General features: G+C 35.8%; 2 protein-coding genes across 3 annotated transcripts in view; both read right to left on the bottom strand.

Annotated features, from left to right (window-relative positions):
- Positions 1–3743, bottom strand: part of LOC125221142 (protein ABC transporter 1, mitochondrial-like) — a 4250-nt gene extending 507 nt beyond the window's left edge. The window contains exons 1-5 of the mRNA XM_048123266.1: positions 3027–3743; positions 2711–2936; positions 1577–1729; positions 858–1016; positions 68–227 (exon numbers count right to left, since the gene is read on the bottom strand). Coding sequence (XP_047979223.1) covers positions 68–227; positions 858–1016; positions 1577–1729; positions 2711–2936; positions 3027–3511 — 1183 coding nt within the window. The 5' untranslated portion in view covers positions 3512–3743. The remainder of the gene's footprint in view (positions 1–67; positions 228–857; positions 1017–1576; positions 1730–2710; positions 2937–3026) is intronic.
- Positions 3744–4736: 993 nt separating this feature from the next.
- On the bottom strand, positions 4737–19103 carry LOC125222097 (paladin-like). 2 transcript variants are annotated; one of them, XM_048124538.1, is made up of 20 exons: positions 18971–19100; positions 18573–18853; positions 18309–18440; positions 15406–15477; positions 14613–14683; positions 14401–14500; positions 14233–14328; positions 13336–13462; positions 12653–12786; positions 12492–12551; positions 12117–12352; positions 10313–10742; positions 9497–9820; positions 8790–9386; positions 8530–8703; positions 7394–7621; positions 7021–7304; positions 6310–6585; positions 5333–5455; positions 4737–5197 (listed from the first exon to the last, which is right to left on the bottom strand). In XM_048124538.1, exons 1-20 carry the CDS (start codon positions 18996–18998, stop codon positions 5065–5067), a joined length of 3906 nt encoding a protein of 1301 aa, XP_047980495.1. In that variant the 5' UTR covers positions 18999–19100; the 3' UTR covers positions 4737–5064. The 2 variants fall into 2 exon arrangements, with proteins under 2 accessions (XP_047980495.1, XP_047980496.1); XM_048124539.1 differs by lacking the exons at positions 4737–5197; positions 5333–5455 and having other exon boundaries at positions 6356–6550; positions 18971–19103.
- Positions 19104–21055: the final 1952 nt, after the last annotated feature.

Genomic DNA, 21055 nt, shown 5'->3' with positions numbered 1-21055 from the left:
TAGTATCTACTACTAGTAAAACAAATGACTTCTTTCTTTCATATAAAAAAACAGATTGAGCACATACCAGGTACTAGTTGTGTAGTTAGAACTCTTCTACTGCATAAATTATCCACTACAAATGGAACATAAAATCCTTCTGCATTGGATAACAAAGTACGAAACCTTTTCTGGCTTTTGGCCTCCAATTCATAATCACATTCACGAGAAAGTTCTTCTTTCGCTACCTGTGAAGGAATTAAAGCATAATTTGACACTAACAATCTCAATTGCATGGCATTAGAAAACCGACTTCAGGTAGCAGTTGTCATTGCAGCCAAGTCTCATAAGAAAAGTAGGATATGTATGAAGAATCAAAGATGCATGAATTTTAAAATCTGATACAAATACACCCCATAAAGAAATAATTTCCATCAGAATTTGCCAGCTGAAAGCCAAAAGCAAGAAGTTTTAGAAAGAGAAGCCAGAGCATCTAGATAATGATTGATAATTGCTAACCATGCAGCTTTGAGAGGTAATATCTGTGTGGTTAATCCAATTATCAAAAGTATGTGTGCATAATTGCACAGTCAAAAGAAGTGTTTGAGATCATCAGATTAACAACTCGTTACAAATTACTACTGCATTGTCCAAGGTCATTGCTCACCAACAATAAAGCAGTACAACTAACCAACTTCAAAGTTCAAACTAATTCAATGGTCATTATTGTGCATATCTACTCAACTGGTTCACTTTTCAATTTCTTAAATATCAATATAATGGGATTCATCAAACCATATCATGATATAACATGGAAATCTTATCAAGCCAAGAGACATAGGAAAAGTTCCAGATAAATCAGTGATTAAAAACTATACCTTCATTGCATTGTCAATGTACATTTGTTCTGGTAGTAAATTTGTATAAGTTAGTAGTCGTTTGACATTTTCGATGTCACTTTCAATGCTATCTGCAACTCCAGGATACTGAATCTTCATTGCAACCTCCACACCATCCTTTGTGATAGCCCGGTGGACCTAAATAAGGTTTTAAGAGCCTCATAAGATGAAACACAACAGATGCGGACAAGAAGGATCATGTGAAAACCTTTACTCAGTTTTAGGAGGTGTGAATAAATAGAAACGCATGCACAGTCAAGCAATCATTTCCATCACTTACCCTTTCCACTAGAGAAATTCTAGCACACTCTCCGAAAATCATATTACTATAAGTTAGACACATCATTTCCTTCCAATTTGTATTTGGATAAGTGTGGCAAAAGGCTCACTGTCACTTATATATTTATCTTTGATGTCTCTATATTGACTGGTAAGTGAAACAACAACAGCTTTCCTTATATCATATTTTAAACCATTGAATAAATAAATATGTGAGTGGTAGCTAATTCAAAAGTACGGCTCATAACTTTTTCTACATATGTAGAGAAACCTTTCCATGTTCCACTAGCCACTCTTAATTTGCTTAATTTGTTTTGAGGTAATTGTCAATGAAAACATGGAGAGTCTCTTTGAAAATGTAAGAAAACACACTCAGTGAATTATGATGAGTTTGAAATAGCCAGGAGTAACTTCAGCACCTGCCCTATACTTGCTGCAGCAATTGGATCATAGTCAAAACTTGTCAACTTGGAGGACCAGTCTGAACCTAGTTCAGCATTCAAAACCTGATTGAGCTGATTCCTTGGCATCCGATCTGCACCCTGACGTACAATTTCCAAAGCTTGCAAGATCTGGAAGGGCATTAAAGCTCACAGTTAATGAAGAATATAAGAATTGCATGTGAAGCTAAGAAAGTGTGAGCACCAATCATCATAACTATAAGGCATAAGCAAAGCTCGATTCAGTTAATCATTATATAATGCAATATAATCTATTACCTTGTTCATAGAGAATGTTTTCCCTATTCTATCTTTGACTAAAATTTTGACCTACAAGCATGTCTAAACAAAGCACCCAAAAGATCTTGGTGCATATGAAATAGTGTCAGTTTGATGCTTCATGCACGAAAATCAAGCATCATAGAGCTGCTATAAGTTAGCTGTTGAATGAATCAAGCCACCCAAAAAAATATGAACCATCTGGAACTTTCACATTTCACTTTCATGTCAGTCTCATTGCATTGAAACAATTGAAGTCCACTCTTGCACAAGATTCACAGTACTTGATCATTCACCAAAACTATGTAAATTATCTATTTCTGAACCATCCAAAATGCTACCAGAGCTCGATGTCACAGAAAATACCAACTGCATGCAAGACGATGAAATGTACAAACATTCAAAGGAATACGATTCATACAAGTGCAGTAAAAAATTACTATCATATACTGTTTTACAACCACAATTATCTACTAAAAACAAAATTGGGGATGTTTTTTACTCTCTCCATCCCAAGGTAGTTGAGTAGTATTCCTTTTTGGGTTGTCCCAAGGTGGTTCATGGTTGAGTCATTTCACTTTTTGGAAAAAACTTTATCATTTCTCGTACTTTACTCTCTTTTCATCTCTCTTACTTTACTCTATCCACTTTAATTTTAACACAAATTTCTTAAATCTTGTGCTTAAAAGAAATGCCTCTACTATAGTACTATCTTGGGACGGAGGGAGTACCATTATCACAGGAAACCAGATAGAACACATTTTAAAGTATGCATAGAAGCTTATACAGCGCACTAACTCCGGATCAATATAGATATAGCATATGCCTACTTACTGGAGCAGGTACAAGATTTTCATCTTGGATGCTTAACATTTGGCCTAATTTGAGAGCAGCTCCACGCATTCTGCATAATGCAAGAGCTAAACGCTCTGCGTTCCTCTCAGACAAGAAAGGGGAAACAGCCTGCTGACTGTTTTCTGATTCAGGCGTCCCGTAGAGGACTCTCTTCGTAGATTCCTGAAACGTGCCCCATGCGAGACCAGCGCCAAGTCCAGCAAACCTTCAATCAAGCTTGAAAAGGTAAAACCAAAGCTCAAGCCAATATGAACCGATTTAATCCAAAGAAATGATATTGATTTAGGGGTGTTACCCAATGGCTCTAGAGAAAGGTGTGGAAGGAACTTTCCTCTCTCGAGGCTTCCTCCGGCGGCTATTCGCATCAACAGCGGACGGGGCTCTCGTTGAGGTCGCAGAAGGAGCATCGAATTCGGTCCGTGAATGTGAATCTGGATTGGAAGTGGAAGCGACAGGGAGATCAACTGCGGCATCTGCAGCCGGCGTCGGCAGGGTATCGGATTCGGAAACATCACGATCCTTATCAGTATCGCGATTGTGATTATCAAAGTAGACTACGCTGCTGCCTGTATTGGCATGACTATTATTGCCATTGCTATTATCAGTTTGGGCGCGAGGAATTTCTAGAGTGCGGAGGTTTCCTTTGGTGAGGCCGGCGGCGTCGGTGGCAGAGAGAATGGCGCCCTTGATCAAGGTATCCGCAGACGGGCGGCGGATGGCCTCCTTAGCCACCAGAGATAAGCCATTCACCACTCTCGCAATGTCCTTCAATGGAACCATTCTCAAAAATCAGCCGTAATTCTTCCCAAATTCAAAATGTATATCGATTATAGTGTGCCCTAATTCAACAATGGGATTGTATAAAACTCGTAAGAAGAAAAGCAAGGGGCGAAGAGCAAGGATGTCCGTCGAAGACGGAACCCTACATTAAATTATGCATATGGTTTGGGTTGAGCTTCTAACTTTTACGTGTGCATTCGTCTGCCGCTCCTCCACGCCGCCGCCAAACTCACATTTCTTTTTACAATATTTTTTCAATTTCACTTGCTCCAATTTTTCATCACACATTATAATCATCATTATACCTTACTTACATGGATTAAGCACAAAAATAGCATTTGAGATGGATGGAAACTAATGCATAATTGATAAAGTAAGAGAGATAAGAAGAATGATAGTTAAAATATTGTTAGTTGATAGTTAGACTCACATTATTATTATGAGTATTTAATGGTAGACCGTGAATCATAGTGGTATATGTTGTAGTATACTTTCTTTGTCCACGAAAAATAGGGTTATTCTATTTTTATACCTCGTTTTGGAAAAAAAGACTTCTCTATATTATTCTTTCTTACTTTTCTATTTATCCACTTTAACTATTTATTATGACTTTTCCAAAACGAGGGATAAAAATGGAATAACCCTATTTTTTGTGGACGGAGGGAGTATATAAATTGATTTATATGAGTAATGAATTGAAGAGAATATTCCATAAATAAAAATAAACTATTTTTATAGGACGGACGAAAGTGTCTCTACTTTTCATGGGACGGAAAGAGCATTAATTAATTAAATTAGAGGGTGAGATCTTCTACCACAAAATGAAATTTTCCTTGTTAATTTTCATTTTTCTAGTGAATTTACAATTCAATAATTATTACTTAATTTAAAGAAAATTAACGCCAAGCATAATTATAAAAAATGTGGTCATTCAATCTTGTAATCGAGCCAAATCACGTATGGATTGCAATAAAAGTGTTAAGCAAGTAGTGGAACTCCCCTCTTAACCACTCATCAAAATCTCCAAAGAAATTCATTCATGAGGATATTATTCATTCTGTCATACGAGAGTATGCACTTTTAATTAGGTACGAGTTTTAATGCACAATTAGTAAAATAAGAGAGGAATAGAATAAAAAAGTAATTAAAATATTGTTAGTGGAAAATAAGTCTCACCGAAAAGAGATTCCAAATTTATAAAATACATACTCTTACGAGACCGGACTAAAAATGAAAGTATGCATGCTCTTAAACGAACAGAGGGAGTACATAGTAGTACATGTATTTAGATCCAACAAGAATACTGAAAACAGTAACAAGGTAGTAGCTCCTATACTTAACTTACTTTGAGTCACAATATTTACTTTTTCAATGAATGTTTTCCCTACCTCGGACAGACCTGAGGCCACACAATCTTGGTAATAATAGAATCATTGTAGTAGCGTTTAAAGTTTAAACAAACATTTATGAGGTGAATTTCTCAACTTCATTATATGATTAGTATATTAAAGACAAGCAGAGCTTACTCTATACATAATTTCTACACTATATAATCACTTATCAATTCTAAGATTATTACAAAGATGGCCCAGTTCAGGCCTCGCATCCATCCAAGTTGTGAATTTCATCTCACTGGCTGACGTGCTGTACAGATAGGATCTAAACGCGATCAGGAAGAAGTATCGCCTGCAGTGCATACACACAGCAGCATTAGATCTTAGACCTAAAGCCAATTATTGGAAATGGAAAGCATACTGAAAATGGAAGATCAGTAGAATATCGATATGTAATGGTGCCTAAGTAGCATAGCCGGAAACCAACCTCAGAGCTTTAATACCCATATCAACAAGGTATGCCCGATGTTCATCACTATCATTTGAAAGCCTTTCAAGTTCCTTGCTGTAGTATAGAATATCATCTCTCAAGTGTCCAGCACCGGCGCACCTTTAAAAGGGAGGAAATAACTAGATAGTTTGAGAAACAACATCAAAAGAAGCCAAAACAACCATACCCTTTTTTTCATCATTGTGCTTTTTGATGGCAAGGCAAATTATACTTCATCTACAGCTCACCCCTCCCCTTTTGTATACTATTTTCACCATATTTGTATGACTATGAAGTGAAGTCAAACCTTGAGAGAATCCAAACTAATCATCCTATATGAGCTTCAACCACACCCATCAAACTTCCGCTAACAGTTACTACATCAGTTTTACCACCATACTACCAGTATTATTTTTTGTAAGTTAAATGTTGCAAGAAACTCCAGGTGCCTTCAATATCCTAGATTATGTTTGGTTAAGCAGATGTCGTTTACAAGATTCAATTTCTGGATTATTTGCAAAAAGATTATTAAAACAGAAACCAGACCTAGCACAGTTCACATTTGAACAATTTTCCTGCTACATGGAATTACTGTAAGTAGGTTTGAATTTATATAATATTTGATTTTTATTCTAGTTGGCCCTCCGTCCCAAGGAAGATGACCCCTTCCTTGGGCAGCATGGGATTTTATGCAATTTTATTTTGTGTTAGGTGGAGAGAATAAAGTGAGAGAGAGAGAGAGAGAGAGAGTAAAGGGGTTCTATTTTTAGTAATGGGCCATGTTGCATGGGACAAACTAAAAAGGAAGGTGGTCCATCTTCGGTGGGACTAGAGCGGAAGGAGTACTGTTATATGGGAGTACAAGACATTCTTGAGAAAGTTAATGTTTGATTAAAAGAACAGTGATGCAGAACAAAGCATAAACTCATGGATAATAAAGAGAAGTGTAATATGTGCACAAATGAGTATCATACCTATCTATAACTGAGTCCACATCTGCTTTGCTCTCAGGACCATGGACAAGGACTCTAATCAAGCTTAAAATGTCTCTGTAATCACCCAGTTTTCTTGCTTCATCATCAGAATTAAATTGTTGTTTAACTGAATTAGTTGAGCTTGAAATTCCGACAGATCGTGAGACATGTGATTTTAGTGCTGCCTCTGCTTCAAGCCTCATACAAATGATAGCCATTGCATACGCAACCCCTCCAAATCCTGTATGTGATATGAAAAGATAAGACCCTGCAAAGCTGTTGAGATGCACAAGAAAGGAAAACCGTTGCTTTAGTGTCCATGATACCATGATGACATCAGATGATAGAAAAGACTCACAAATATAGAAGCATCTTAATTGCAATTACAATTGGCATATGCACTATGAAGAATTTGAACCATCAACAACATATATATATATACTCTGATTATAGTAGTAGCATGACAACATCTAAAACTAACAAAAGGACATAAATAGAACGTTCTAGTCAGATGGATAAATTTTCTCTAGTAAGTCTCAGGGATAGAGTGGTCTGTTGTGGCAACGCATGGACGAATAATCTAAATAATCTTTGTAGTGTCACTCATTTTGGCTTGAGATTATGGAATCTCTATATTAGACATATAGAATGATATCATCTCAAACCGTGTATATTTGATTAGAAATTCAGACAATGAAACTGAAAACTTACTCATCCTTTCGATACTGGATGGAATCAACATCTGAAGGTAGAGCTTCTCTTTCTCTAGTTAATGGGATCCTCCGGTAAGCCATGTTATGCCCTTCATGCTTTAGAGCATCATATACCTCTGCTGGAGTCTTAACATCATCTACAAAAATATTCTCCCAGTATCCTATAACACTGGCCTGTTTTGATGCAGGATCATATTCTTCGCGATGTAAAAGCATCCTACCACCAGATTTTTTTATCTCAGAAATTATATCTTCCTTCAAACGTGCCTCCATCTGTTCCACCTGTAATGTACAACCAGATTAGGAAACGGAAAGGTCCTCGACTTTATCTGCAGTCTTATAATGTGAACAACTCTTGGAATTGAGCATACCACTGGGCCAGTGATTCCTATGTGCTTGAGTGTATCAACAGGCTTATTGAGTTCCCTAAGGACAAAAGGTGTGTTGTTGATGTACACAACAGCCTCTTCCCGTAAATCTGTTAAAACTACTTTTTGAGAACTTCCTTCTGCTATGGGCTTGGTGCCTAAATAAGCTAACATCTCTTCTGCACCAGCAATTGTTGGGGTTGCCATGCTAAACACAGGATATCCATCCACCTTAAACCACAAAAATCTCAACAGTGAGACATGCTCTGCTGACAAACTTGTGAGCAAAGGCATACTTTTTGGAATATCATCACAACAAAGTTAAAAAGTTCTTGCACCACAAAGTCATCATCTAGTAACTGTACCAGTAATGAGTCCATATATCTTGAAGTGATCATTTAGTGAATTGTACTATGTTTCTTTGTCATGGAATTTTCTTATAAGAAACAAATTAATTATATATGTACAGGGGGTTCCTGTGAGAACTTTGAGAAGTGAAAATCATATCAGTTCTATGATAGCATCACAAAAGATATCAGTTCATGATATTCAGTCAGGATCTGATATTGATATTGAGCCCGGAACTGATACTGAGTCAGGAGCTGATATTGAGATATTCATGAGCTGATAGGGAGTCAGAAACTAAAATGTTTTGTGATGTCAAGTGTCAACTAATATTGATATTAATGTATTTGTGAACTTAAATAGTTCTATAGTTCTGTGCTTGACTTTAAGAAAAGTTTTGAAATGAACCATCACCTATATGTACCCCACTTTCCACCAACACTTTACACTCACATTCTATTATAAAACTAATATATAAATGTGGGACCCTTATTCCACTAACTTTTTCAAACTCATTTTTCTTCACATTTCTTAAAACTCGTGCCGAGTCAAACTTGGACAATATTTCATGGACGGAGGGAGTATATAACAATTTGAGAAGTAATTTAAATCAAACCAGAAAGAAAAATATAACACCAAAAATCAGCAATACATATTGTTACTGGCATTGTTCATAACATTCATGATAGCTCCTTAAAACATAGAGGTTATCATTAGTCAAGGTTATAAAATCTTGTTGTCAATCGACAAACCTGATATGCTGAACATCTATGTAAAATACGACATCTTCGTACCTTGTATACATTTGGTGCACCATGGATTTGTATGTGGCTAGAAGTCCTTTGACCAGGAAAGAAATACATCTTAAGAATACAGCCCTTCCCCAATACTGAGCCATTACGATCCTTGACAATTGCCTCCATCACAGCATCTCCATGTTGAGAATCATATGGAGCTCTCAATTCCTCCTGCAATCAGAAACATGACAAACAGTCAATCAAGAGGCAAAGAAAAGTACAACCTTGAGTGTTTCAGAAAAAGAAAGGAACTTTACAGGGATAGTAAAGAATCGTCCAGGTCTTAATCTGATGGACCATTTCATGGCTTGAACCTCTGGTCTCTGATGTAACCAGTTTTTAAAAGTCATTCTTGACTCTCCTTGTCCACAAAAACCATCAAATGCTTCGCTTCCTAGATATGCTGCGAAAGCAATTAGGCGGAAATATCGTTCCAAATATTCAGCACCACGGTTTAATGCTACTCGTCTTTCTCGAGGCTCCATATGCTGTTGATTAAACAGCTGCCTATACTGCAAGACAGCTTGGCGAATATTCTGAAGCGCTGAACACCTATCTATTATAGCATCTAAAGCGCCTCGGCATTCCACCCCATTATCAAATAATCTTGTAATCTTCCACAACAATAGGATGTCATTAATCCCAAATGAATGACAAGAGTCTTCCCCAGGCCTAACTCCTTCGGAAGAAGATAATGATGATGTTATACATTCTTCACTCTCATCATCTCTGCGGCTACTAAGCTCTTTCTGTGATGGGTCATCAACTAACACTCTGACAGGCCTTCCATAGTCTATCCGGAGCTTCAGAAGACAAGCAATAACAGTACCAGTTGTTGTCCGTCCAATCCCCATCTGTATAAGACTTTACCCAATAAGAAAGCTAGAACAAAAGAAACTATACATTCAGAAAACTTAAGAATGGTCCATGCAACTGGGTGAGTGAAACTTGAAACAATAGCTACCTGGCAGTTGAAAACAAAAGCTGTGTCTTTGGAGGCAGACACAACATTCATGGCCAAAGTGTCAAAGTCAGAACCTTTAGGAGCTTTTCCATCTGTTATTGGAACACGTGCATACTTGATGGGAAAACCATCAGCTTCAAAGCAGCTAAATACCTCCCTTGGGGTTTGAACAGCATTTGTGTCCACGTGTTCCCAAGCATCTGATATTTTTCCATCATCAGTTTCATGAATGACCATTATGGCACCCTGATAACGCTCAGCTTCACGCAAAATATCATCCTTCAGCCTAGCTTCCATTCTTTCTACTCTTTCACAGTCAATTCCCTTGACATAGATATATTAGAAATTAGTGTATTGGAGAAAGATATTATTTAGATAGTATAAGGCCTATAAAAATATACAATCATAAAATATTAATGTACCATAAATGGGAAACAGAAACAAAGAATATTTCAAACTAAAAGAGTAGCAAGACCAGCTTGGTTATCAAATTTTACTCAAACCTTCTATTGTTATAACAGAGCTAATTAAACAACGTTTACTATGATCGCAAGACCTCTAATCACTACATTTGACTTGAACGGAAAAAGATAAAAATTAATATACTGCTTTGGTGAATATAAATAGTGATTTCATCACAGATCCCAAAATTGCAAATACAGACATGAAGTCTGCTTATTCTAAGGTCTAACCCAAGCAAAAGAAAGAAAGAAGGTGGACAAGACACTCATGTTATTATTTAGGAAATCTGGCCATAAGAGTTGTCACTTCTTGCAAATATCTACTGCATAAATCAAGGAATATGGTGTTCAATACCGAATACTCGAGCATATTTTTGTACGGTCTTTCAACTTCCCGAAGTACAAATGGTCTTCCTTTAATGTAAACAACAGGTTCTTCTCTCATATTGTGCCACAGTACTGGACGGCCACCTCTTGAGCTACCAATCCTTTGAATGACTGATTTGATTCCATCGACAGTTGGATTAGCAACACCATAAACTGGAAACCCTGGAATTTCTCTAAAATTGGGAGCACCCTCCAGTCTTTCCGGTAAACAAGGATGTTGACAACCAGGACAATGGTCACTTTTGAGAACTGTTTGACTTCCAAGGACCTCTCCATTCCTTAAGGCAGCAACTTGGCTCATCTCTAATGGGCGGCCATCAACAGATTCAGCATTTGTCAGTACAGGTGGTTTCAAATTGGCAAAACCTAGAGCCCCCATTGGATCTCTCCTAAGCAATCTGCATGACATGACATCACAAAATATTATCGCAGTTTGACATAGACAAATCTCCCTACTTTCATTATCAACATATATGCTTCAGCAGGGTGATTCATTCTTTAATTGCAAGGTGGCACTCAAAACCAGAGAATCTTGACCCCAGTTCTTCAAATAAGATGTATGAAATAACTTTGATCACATGTGTGCATGATTAAACAAATCTTACTCTACCCTAATCCAGACTCTGACACAGGTATTTTATACATATATTACATTATTTCTCCCTCTTAGTTTGACAGCAAAACCGATCCACTCTTATTGCTAAAAATATACTTAACATATTTTGTGTCTCCCATAATATAACCATGGATAGCCATCCATATAAACTTGGGATAGATTAAAGAGTTGTGCTATGAAGAGTCATGGTAATTCGAGAGCTCTAGGAAAAACTTCATGTGTCCCTGAATATCCTATTCTGAAAATTGTTGTCCCCCCAAAAAGTGACCTATTTCCAAATAATATACAAATATGACGCCAAACAACCAAATTTACCCTTGTCCAGCTTTCCAATGCTACTATAAGTTGCAGACTCTTCAGATTCCCGACAAATAAGAGTAAAAGGAACCAATTTTCCCACTTCCTTGATATGTGATTTTGACATCACCATACATAGGAATTAAGAAAATGTAAAATAATATTTGTAACACTCAATTCAACTTCTCTAATCTAGTTTTCCAGAATCTCCCATAAGGAATCTTGTCTCCAACGTTTTTTGGAGTTTTTATCCTAAGCCTACAAAACCAGTTCGTCCCTGTTAACATTATTAAGCATCAGCATGTCAATCTAAAAATACAGTGCATAGACCTAAAAGTTCTTTTTTCTAAGAAAGGTCAAACGTGGAATAATATAAATCCATTACTGATAAGAGAGCAGAGCATACCCTTCAAGGAGGTGTGCATGAAGTGTGAGAAAAGATGTGAAGGACAGGCGAATTAGGCTGTTATCAGATTTAATTTTATCCTAGTTATGTTTCTTACATATTATTGCTTTAGGATTGGTTTTAGTATGGGTTGGACTAGGCCTCATTACCTGGGCTCTAGTAACTAACTTTAAACAAAATATGCCATAGGGTTCATCTTTTGGAATCATCTTTCAGAACAACTTTGCCGCCAGGAAATCCATTTGCCCTTGTTTTGAGGAGTTTCAGTTCAGTTTATCTTCTTTATTACACTGCCTCTGCCTTTAATCTAACAACTACCAAAGAGGGCATCTTGTAGATATAATATGTAATAGAGATGCTAGCATGGGTGATATGGCGAGGAACAATTATACATTCACTTGATTAAGAGACTTTGATCAATAGATTGAAACTTACAGAGAAATTTATTATTACCTGCGCAATATACTATAAAGCTCTGGTCTAGCTCTCATCCACTCTGTGAAACTGCATTGAGCAGGAGATATAGGATAGAGAGCGTCTCTTTCTGTATGAAGATATACAGCAAAGCAGATAAGGAAATAATATCTTTCCAGGTACTCTACAAAAAAGGAAAGAGATGCTTCCTTCTTCATTTCATCAGCTTGACACAGAATACTACTTCGATAACTAGAAATAGCTTCACGTAGATTCTGTAAGCAAAGCAACACGTACAAAATTTAGAATTTGACTGTAGCACCAAGACTTACTCAATTTTCAGAAGTGTTTCTGCTTACTAGAATTAAGAAAATGAAGCACCCAAGTTGAATACCGGAAAGTCGGAAACACTACCTGCATAGATGCACATTTATCGATGACTTTATCAACCTGCCTCTTGCCTTCAACACCACCCTTGAGACATTTACTAGTCAATATATATTTAGACAGAAAAAGAAAAGGGAAAAAAGGTCTACTGCAATCCATGGAAGTACAAATTATATAGTATCTGGTACCTCCAGAACTCGAATGAGACTCCTAATGACAGCATATTCTCCTCTGCGGATAGATTCCTCTGACTTTGGTAACTCGGTTGAAATGCTAGCACTTAAATCAGAAACTCTTCCCATAGAATTGGTTCTAGGAATGCCTACATAGAAATATATTGTAATATATGGAGTTAGTTCAGATGAGACATACATATAGATCTTCTATCACAAGGACAGATGACCTAACTAATAGGTAATGCTAATATAATAGATTCTATAATATGAAAAATCAGATGGCAAACATTCCCCTTGAATCCTCGATGCACTTATGTCGCTAGATGATGTAATCATATCTATAGCAATAACTATTTTATTATTTGCTAATATTCAACAATTTTACCATGTTCCAGGAAACAGAATCAAAGACTACTCAAAGACTACTATTTTATTATTTGTTAATATTCAACATTTGAATGAATTAATATACATGTAACAAATTACACTGCTCAAATATAGATAATGAAGAGAGTGAAGATTTAAATCAATGAATATAAGTAAAGAAAATCCAATAAAAGTGTCATTGAAAGCTTCATATACAAGACTTAATTTCGAAAGAACTCGTTTCTCAATTCTATCTGCATATCCTAAGGATAGAAGGGCGTCCAGTATTACAGTCAAGATTAGGCTGTCAAAAGCTAACAAAAACTCACCTGAAGCTCCAATGCGGTTAAAATAAATCAGTGTTGCGATAACCATCCCTGTGGTTGTCCGACCACGCCCCATTTGGCAGTTGAATACAATCTCCGTCCTTACGTTCGCTTGAGAAATCTTTTGGACCTTAAAAGTACAGAATATTGGGTAGCTAGTAAGATTGATACACCCAAGCTCAAAACCATATTTATAGAATATTTTATTTTACTAAATCCATGGTTTATAACTGGTAGAGAATATGAAGAAAAAAGAAAAGATAAAATGCTAAGCAAAGCATAGCCCAACCCTCTAGAATCTAGATCAAACACAAACATAAAAAGAACTATCCCTTCATTTAACATGGTCCACAATGTGCATTATTTTGTCCAATATAGACCTGAACACTTGCTGTTGGCTTCTCCAGGGTGCCTTACTAGCTCAAGCCTTTGATTTGTTGGTGTAATTTAAGGAGTTTCCATCGATGTATCTTTTAGGTTATTGGAGGTTCTTTCCTCGTGACTAGAACATAATCTGGCATGTAATATATTTCCTATTAGGAGACCATATTTTATGTTATTGGGGAAAATAGGATGGCGCATTAAGTAATACTCCCTCCATCCCTCACTAACTAAGGCATTTCTTTTCGGCACGGAATATAAGAAAATGGGGTTTTGTTAGTTAAGTGGAAAGAATAAAGTAAGATAGATGAAAAAGTAGAGAGGAAAAAGTAAGAGAGAGAATGCCAAAAGAGGAAATGACTCACTTAGCTTGGGACGTCCGAAAAAGGAATATGAATCACTTAACAAGGGGCAAAGGGAGTAAAATTTAGCAGTGCCCCAAAAGGCATGTAAGGGCCTAAGCAGAGCAAAGATTATACGGATGATGTTAATTCAACTACAGCTACAATTGAAACTTACCAGAATATCAAAATCTTGTTCTTTAGGAGACTTTTCATCTGTTATAGGAACGCGTTCATAATCAACAAGGAACTGATTTGTCAATTCCTCGTACACCTGATGGAGAAGAAGATAGAATAATGAAACATGTAGTTTAGTCTAATTCATTTCAACAGAAAGTATGTATACCTCTAGAGGTGTTTTAACAGAATCATGTGAAACTGGCTCCCATTGGTCCACCATCTGCCCATCTGGTAGTTCATCAGTTACAAGGATTTTATTTCCATACCTGTGATCCAAGGTTGGAAAGATTGACTATATCATTGAAAAGACCATAATAACAACCAAGATATATCATAGAACAATAGGTATAGAAGAACGATGAAAGGATCAAAGAGTACCTAGCAGCTTCTGCAAGGATATCTTCTTTCAATCGATCTTCCATTTGCTCTACCCTGACCCTGTTAATGCCCTACTTTTATTTGAAAAGAGAGATAATGATGAAGATGCTGCTGTGAAGAGCGTAAAAATCGAAGCAAATAATATGGACCAAAAGGTAAAGCAGAAAGCTCTCAACACATCGAGTTAATATATTCATTTTGGAACAAGCGGGGAGGAACTGTTTAAATTTATAGAAGCAATGCTGGAAATTATTCAATGCACAGTGATCAAATTGACTGATCATGGTGTTTGAGTGCTTGTGGATTGCCACAAAGCTAACATGAAAAGGCATTTTGTCAACGAGATTTACCCCATAAACTGGTTTACATAACAAAGTGTAACCCAATGTCTTTGCTTTTTGGAAGGCTTGTATGGGATCAATTATGTTGACTATTTTTTTAAAAATGAATAAGTACATTGAAACACTTCAAGACATCACAAGGCTGTCCTACTTGGATAATCCTAATTAATATCAGCCTTTATAAATAGACAAAAAAAAAAGATTAACATTCCAATATTCAAAGCAATTGCTGAAAATTTGAAACTGGTCCTAGTCCAAATCTTCCTACCGCAAGTAGTGAGTCTACCTACACCAGTCAAATTTTTATACATACAATGCCTTATATTAAAAGCAGACCAAGGTTTCACTTCAATGTTCAACCCACACAATAATCCCCAAGCAGTTTTCCTCATGAGAACAAAAATAAAAATAAGAGTAGAAGAGAGTATCAGGATATCAGGGCTTTGACATACCGTATATTCAAGATTCGAAAAGGGCTGCTCAACATCACGTAGAACAAAAGGCCGACTGTTAATGTATATCACCTGTTTCATTTACCATTGTAACAATAGATTAAATAGAAATATACTGGGAAATCTTTTGTGAATACCCTATTACACAGCTAAGTTCCAGTATTCAAAGGGACAACCAACTTATTCAGTTGATACCCACGTACTCAGCTGTACAATGGTGTTATTCCATAAAGCCTTGGAAGTGTTATGGTCAATTATGTTGTCTTATTTACTTTTGGTCTAAATTCACATCCAGTCGGAACTCAACATAACATGGAAATATTTTTTTAAAAAAAACAGGTAAGCATGCCAATAAACAAGTGGAGCTCAGTGAGAAGTCATTCGTACGGAGATTCAATTAAAGCAGACTGTAGCTCGGAAAATGGAAAAATCAAACCAACATTCTCAGGTAGAGCCTAAATAAGGCTTTGAGTTTCTAATACTTTTGGGACAAACACTATACAATTATTATTGATGCATGCTAGAAAGAAGAAAGATTCTACAGTTGCATATCATCCCAACTATCATCTCCTACACCTTTCGTAATGTTAAAAATAAGGACCGAACAACTAGATAAAATCCAAATTCTAAAACTACTGTCCTGGATATTGCTTTGGGTTTCCACCAATGCAAAGACTAATTATGATGTTCAAAACACAATCCTATCAAAAACACTTGAGCTTCTAACAAAGCCAATAATACTTGCTCCTAACTCCTAAGACTTAAATTGTTGGCTGAAAGTGTTTGTAACTATTATTCTTATTATCCCACAGTAGGTTAATTCTTCCAGTATTATTATCTTCTGAGAAGTGAGAATACTCAAGGATAACGAGTGATATGCAACGATACTACGTCAGATAAGCATAATATATGGAATCAAATTCAAACCTACACACTGGTCAAGGATGGAGCCAGGAAATTATAGCCGGAGGGGCAAAAATATAAACATATAAATTTTTGTCCTAGAGAAGCTCTAATTTTTGTTCTCCAGCAGCTCTAAACCCTTGATATTTTTTTCTACGTGTACAGTTCTCTAAAAGGAAGGCAAAATTTTTTTTCCATCTTTTCTATTCACCAGGACTCCAACCGCCATTTATCTTCTAAGGTGGGGCAGTTACATTTTTTAATTTTTAAATAGGGGGGGGGGGGGGCAATTTAGTGCTCCATAAATATTTTTAATAATATGTTACATATATCTGCATGTATGTCAGAAACTAAGGGGGGGAATTTGCCCCTTCTCACCATATATTGCCTCCGTCCTTGCACTTTGTAGACCTTGATCTAAGTGGTGACGAAAGGATAATCACATGAATAGGATCTGTGATCATCTTAGAATCTACTTCCTCGTATACAACTTAAGTCAAACATTTTACAGAAACTAACATTTCTATCTTATTAGGCAAGCCAGGTAAATACTCAACTAACAATAGGATTGCTAAGGATAAATAAGAATCCCAACAATATCACACACAACAAGCTTAAAACTTATTACTCTCCCCTGCCAAACACTTGGTAAATTATTACCTCTCAACAAACCATAAGTAGCTCCAAGTCAGCATGTAAAGTAAAGCAATAATGACTGCTAATTCATATAATTAAATGTCAAAATACTTACTGAAACTATGTTTTCCGTATTATAATTAATACTATCAAATTCAAATTCTTTACTCTTGATAGCTAAGCATTAAAGGAAATGAACCAGTATGTGGCAATAAAGAAATAGCTACGATTGTAGTGTTGAACATCTGTGCATGTCAAAGTAGGAATACATGTACTTATATAGTTATATTTGTATGGGACATGCAGTTGAATGAACCCAAAATATGTAAATACTCAGTTGGAATCTCGAATTTTATTACGAGACACATAGATATTGTTTTAGAATAAATAAAATCAAATATCTAGAATGAGAACAGGGTATCCACACACGTGAAAAAGTAGTGTCAGAGCAAAACCCCTGGTAATACAACAGGAAAGTCCTTAAACAATTTTAGAAAAACCACCTTAAAACATATATTTACAGCTTATGCATCATCCAGGCACTATAATATCACAAAATATTATGGTTCCAAACACTTAAGAAGCTATAGCAATAGGTGCATCTCCAGTGTCTTGATACTTGATAAAACCTTAAAAGTCATAAATACTGATTTTGCGGCAATCATGGTACATATAAACAAAAATTGTTTTAACATGATTACTCTACTAGCACTAAAAGATCTTTGATGAGAGATAAAATTTATCTACAGTCTACTATAGGATTTGGAAAAAAACACAGGTGCTAAGGAGCAGGCATAGGGAGGAAGGAAGTGCATTTTTTCCTTTTATTCTTTTATGTTTTTAAGTATATAACCAAATCCTACTGGTGGATTACCGAATAAGTCAGGGAAGCAACAACCATTTGTAAAATCAAAATAAAACCATTATAGAGATAATGAACTATATAATTCAGAGAAGATCTACAACAAAATACGAGTGAATGAAAAATGTAATTAATGCGACTCATTAGTGTAAGAAAAGCAAACCAGAACTTGACACATGTTGAATGATGGAGTATAAAAATTCTCAGGAAATCAGGAATTCAACTTCAAGCATCAAACAGAACGGGCCAATAAATCCCCAACGGGAAAGCAAGAATAAATAATCAGCCTATACATTAAATTCATATCTACTCCTATAGTAGCTAACAGTACTTCGACATGTTGTAAAGCATAGAAGGTACATCAGGGTCCATAGAGGACAGAAGAAGTCAGCAAATACTGTATTGCTATGGCGTAACATTAGGGATGCATTACGTTACTTTAAAGCATGTTATAGGAATCCTTCCAAGACTGAAATTGTAAGCACTAAAAGTGGAAACTTACCGGTTCCTCGCGAAGACTAATCCAGAGCACACGAATCTGCTCTCCATTCATGTGAGCCCTGATATGCGTGAGAACATTTCGGATTCCATCAATAGTCGGAATCGCTACCCCATGAACAGGCAACGAGCTCGCCTGCAGGATAAAGACATTGCAATGAGCTCAGTTTGCAAAACCTTTGAAGAATACAACACGGTTGATAACCAAAATCATGATTTACCAAACACAAAGCCAGAGGACAGAAATGTTTATACAAAGAGAGAGAACCTTGCGATAATTGGGGGCGCCGTCGATATGAGGAAGCAAGCGCTTGTTGTGGCAACCTGGAAAATGGTCGCTCTTGAGAATAGTCTTCTTCCCCAGCACGGATCCATCTCTCTGCTTAATTACTTGTTCCGGCTCCTTAGGTATCAGCATGCTTACCATCAATTTATGTGCGAAGCGCCTCCGTTTTCCCCTAAACGAAACCAAAAATCCTCGATTCACAGCTTTTCCGGAGCTCGCCGATGGAGGAAAATTGTTGTTGACGAATAATAATGCCCCAATTTCTGAGAGAGAGAGGGAGAATTTACGTTGACACTTTGATATTGGGGTTTAATCTACATTATCTTATATAGATATGAAAAGGAGAGGGATAGAATATGAAAGGAATTTCTGTGAATTACCGTTGTGGGAGACTAAAAATTTATTCATTCATTCGATCACTGAAGCAATGTGTGCGGAGAAGAAAGCACAGCAGCAGCAGAAGCAGTAAAAAGTGAAACCCTTGTTTATGGTTAGCTGCTTCGTCAGCATTGGGAGTTGACAACGTGAAAACCGTGCGCTGCGCTTAGGAATCGCCACCTGTGCGCTCTCGATTCTTTAATATACGGAATATGCTTTAATTTTTTCTTTTTAATTCAACTCTATCATTACTCTTCTTTGATTTGATGTGCTTCGTGCTTACTTCTAAACTAGGCCATGTGGGGTTCAATTGATGGGCGCAAAGGATGTTGGGAGCTTGGCATAGCGTCGAACGTATTTACCAAGCGTTACTAGAGGTTGAGTGTGACGCGTGAGTGAAAGGCACGCGGACCCTGGTCGATGGGACGATGCATCGACGCTTGGAGAGCTTGGGCGCATGGGATGTGTGGATGAGTTGGATGTTGGACGCAAGTGTGGCACAACAATTTCTTAGATGCCACGAGTGATGATGAAGGACAGGCTGGTTGGTTGTCAGTCGTGTGTGATCGACGCCACAATGAGTTCCCAATTGTATCGAGGTCTTAGACTTACATTGTCATACTTATTGTATTGTGTTTATATTTATTTATACAATGTAATTATTTTATTGAGGTTTTTTTTTCTGTTTCTTAACATGTTTTAGTTTACTATATTCTTATATTATATGTTTGTGTTATATGCCTCGTAGACCATCTCCAACCATACTCCAAAAATGAGTTTTGGTGTAGAAATCTTCTCCAACCATACATCAAATTTAAACTCATTTTTTGTATTTTTTTTAAAAACACAAAATATGGTGTCACTGCAAAATTTTTGTGAGACAAAAACTTAAAAATTGTGTAAATTTTGAATTTGGTGTAAATGATTTTAGTCAAACTACTTTTTAGTGTTACATATATCCAAAAATGAGTTTAAGTTTGGTATAAATTATTGGAAATGGTCTTAATGGAAAGATGATATATATAATGTGTAAAACTAAATTCTACCTTATTTGCCGAAAAAGGTATACATACTCATATATAATGTGCTAGGAATTTTTTTTATGTACTTAATCTTTTTTACTTTATTAATAATTGGTCCACCATCGTCATCCACCCTATTATTATTTCAACTACTTTTTCTTCATATCTTATTTTATTATTAAAATCCGTATCATCACCAAATTAGCTTATTTCTATGTCACTGACACCGATGAAATACTACTCCTATGAAAAAACACTTTATTTAAAAATAAATTTCACTATTTCACTCTTTCAGTAACACTAGGGGTGATTATTCGATCGGTTCGGTTAATAACCGAACTGACTTGTTGGTTAACCGACCCCAAAATTTCATAAAAAAACTAACCAGAATCGACCCGATCTCAAGTTCGGTTATTTAATTAACGACTCGGTTAGAATCGGTCGGTTATCAGTTATAACTGAACTAACCGAATTGAAATGAAAATTGTTTATGGTCTTTCACTTTTCATCTACTTTATTATTATTATTATTATTATTATTATTATATTTCTATTTACAAGTAATACATAAATTGTTTAGGCACTTTAAAAGACTTAACTTTAAATGATCTAAAATATAAAAACTTTTTTCCAATAATAAGTGAAGGATTATCCTATTTTTAAAATAGTAGTAATGCTTAATCACTTTATTAAATTTGAGAGATCTTATTTATAAAATATTAATATTTAGAAACTTTATAAGCTTTGAGATATTATAAGTATAACATATAGTAATACAAGTTAAATAGACCTTTTTGACATTACATTATGCGACTTTGACAAAATTTGAAAGTAAATTACAATTTCTAATATTGTGACAAAGTTTGGAAGTAAATTACAATTTCTTCTATTATTAATTAAAATATAATTGAAATTAAAATTATTTATTGTTTTAACTTTTAACTTTTCATCTACTTTTATATTATTATTATTATTATTATTATTGTTATTATTATTATTATACTCATATTTACAAGTAATACATAAATTGTTTAGGCACTTTAAAAGACTTAAAATTTACATGAAC

Source organism: Salvia hispanica, chromosome 4 (assembly GCF_023119035.1).
Source record: "Salvia hispanica cultivar TCC Black 2014 chromosome 4, UniMelb_Shisp_WGS_1.0, whole genome shotgun sequence".
Classification (NCBI taxonomy): Eukaryota; Viridiplantae; Streptophyta; class Magnoliopsida; order Lamiales; family Lamiaceae; genus Salvia; species Salvia hispanica.
This window is presented reverse-complemented; position numbering and strand designations above follow the sequence as displayed.

What these genes read in the sequence shown, in the direction of transcription:
- LOC125222097 (XM_048124538.1), bottom strand. Translation starts at nt 18,998, where the DNA reads ATGAATAAATTTTTAGTCTCCCACAACG. An exon ending in TTAGTCTTCGCGAGGAACCG is followed by an intron (nt 15,478 to 18,308) that starts GTAAGTTTCCAC and finishes TAAATGAAACAG; the next exon opens with GTGATATACATTAACAGTCG. An exon ending in CTGTTAAAACACCTCTAGAG is followed by an intron (nt 14,329 to 14,400) that starts GTATACATACTT and finishes CTTCTCCATCAG; the next exon opens with GTGTACGAGGAATTGACAAA.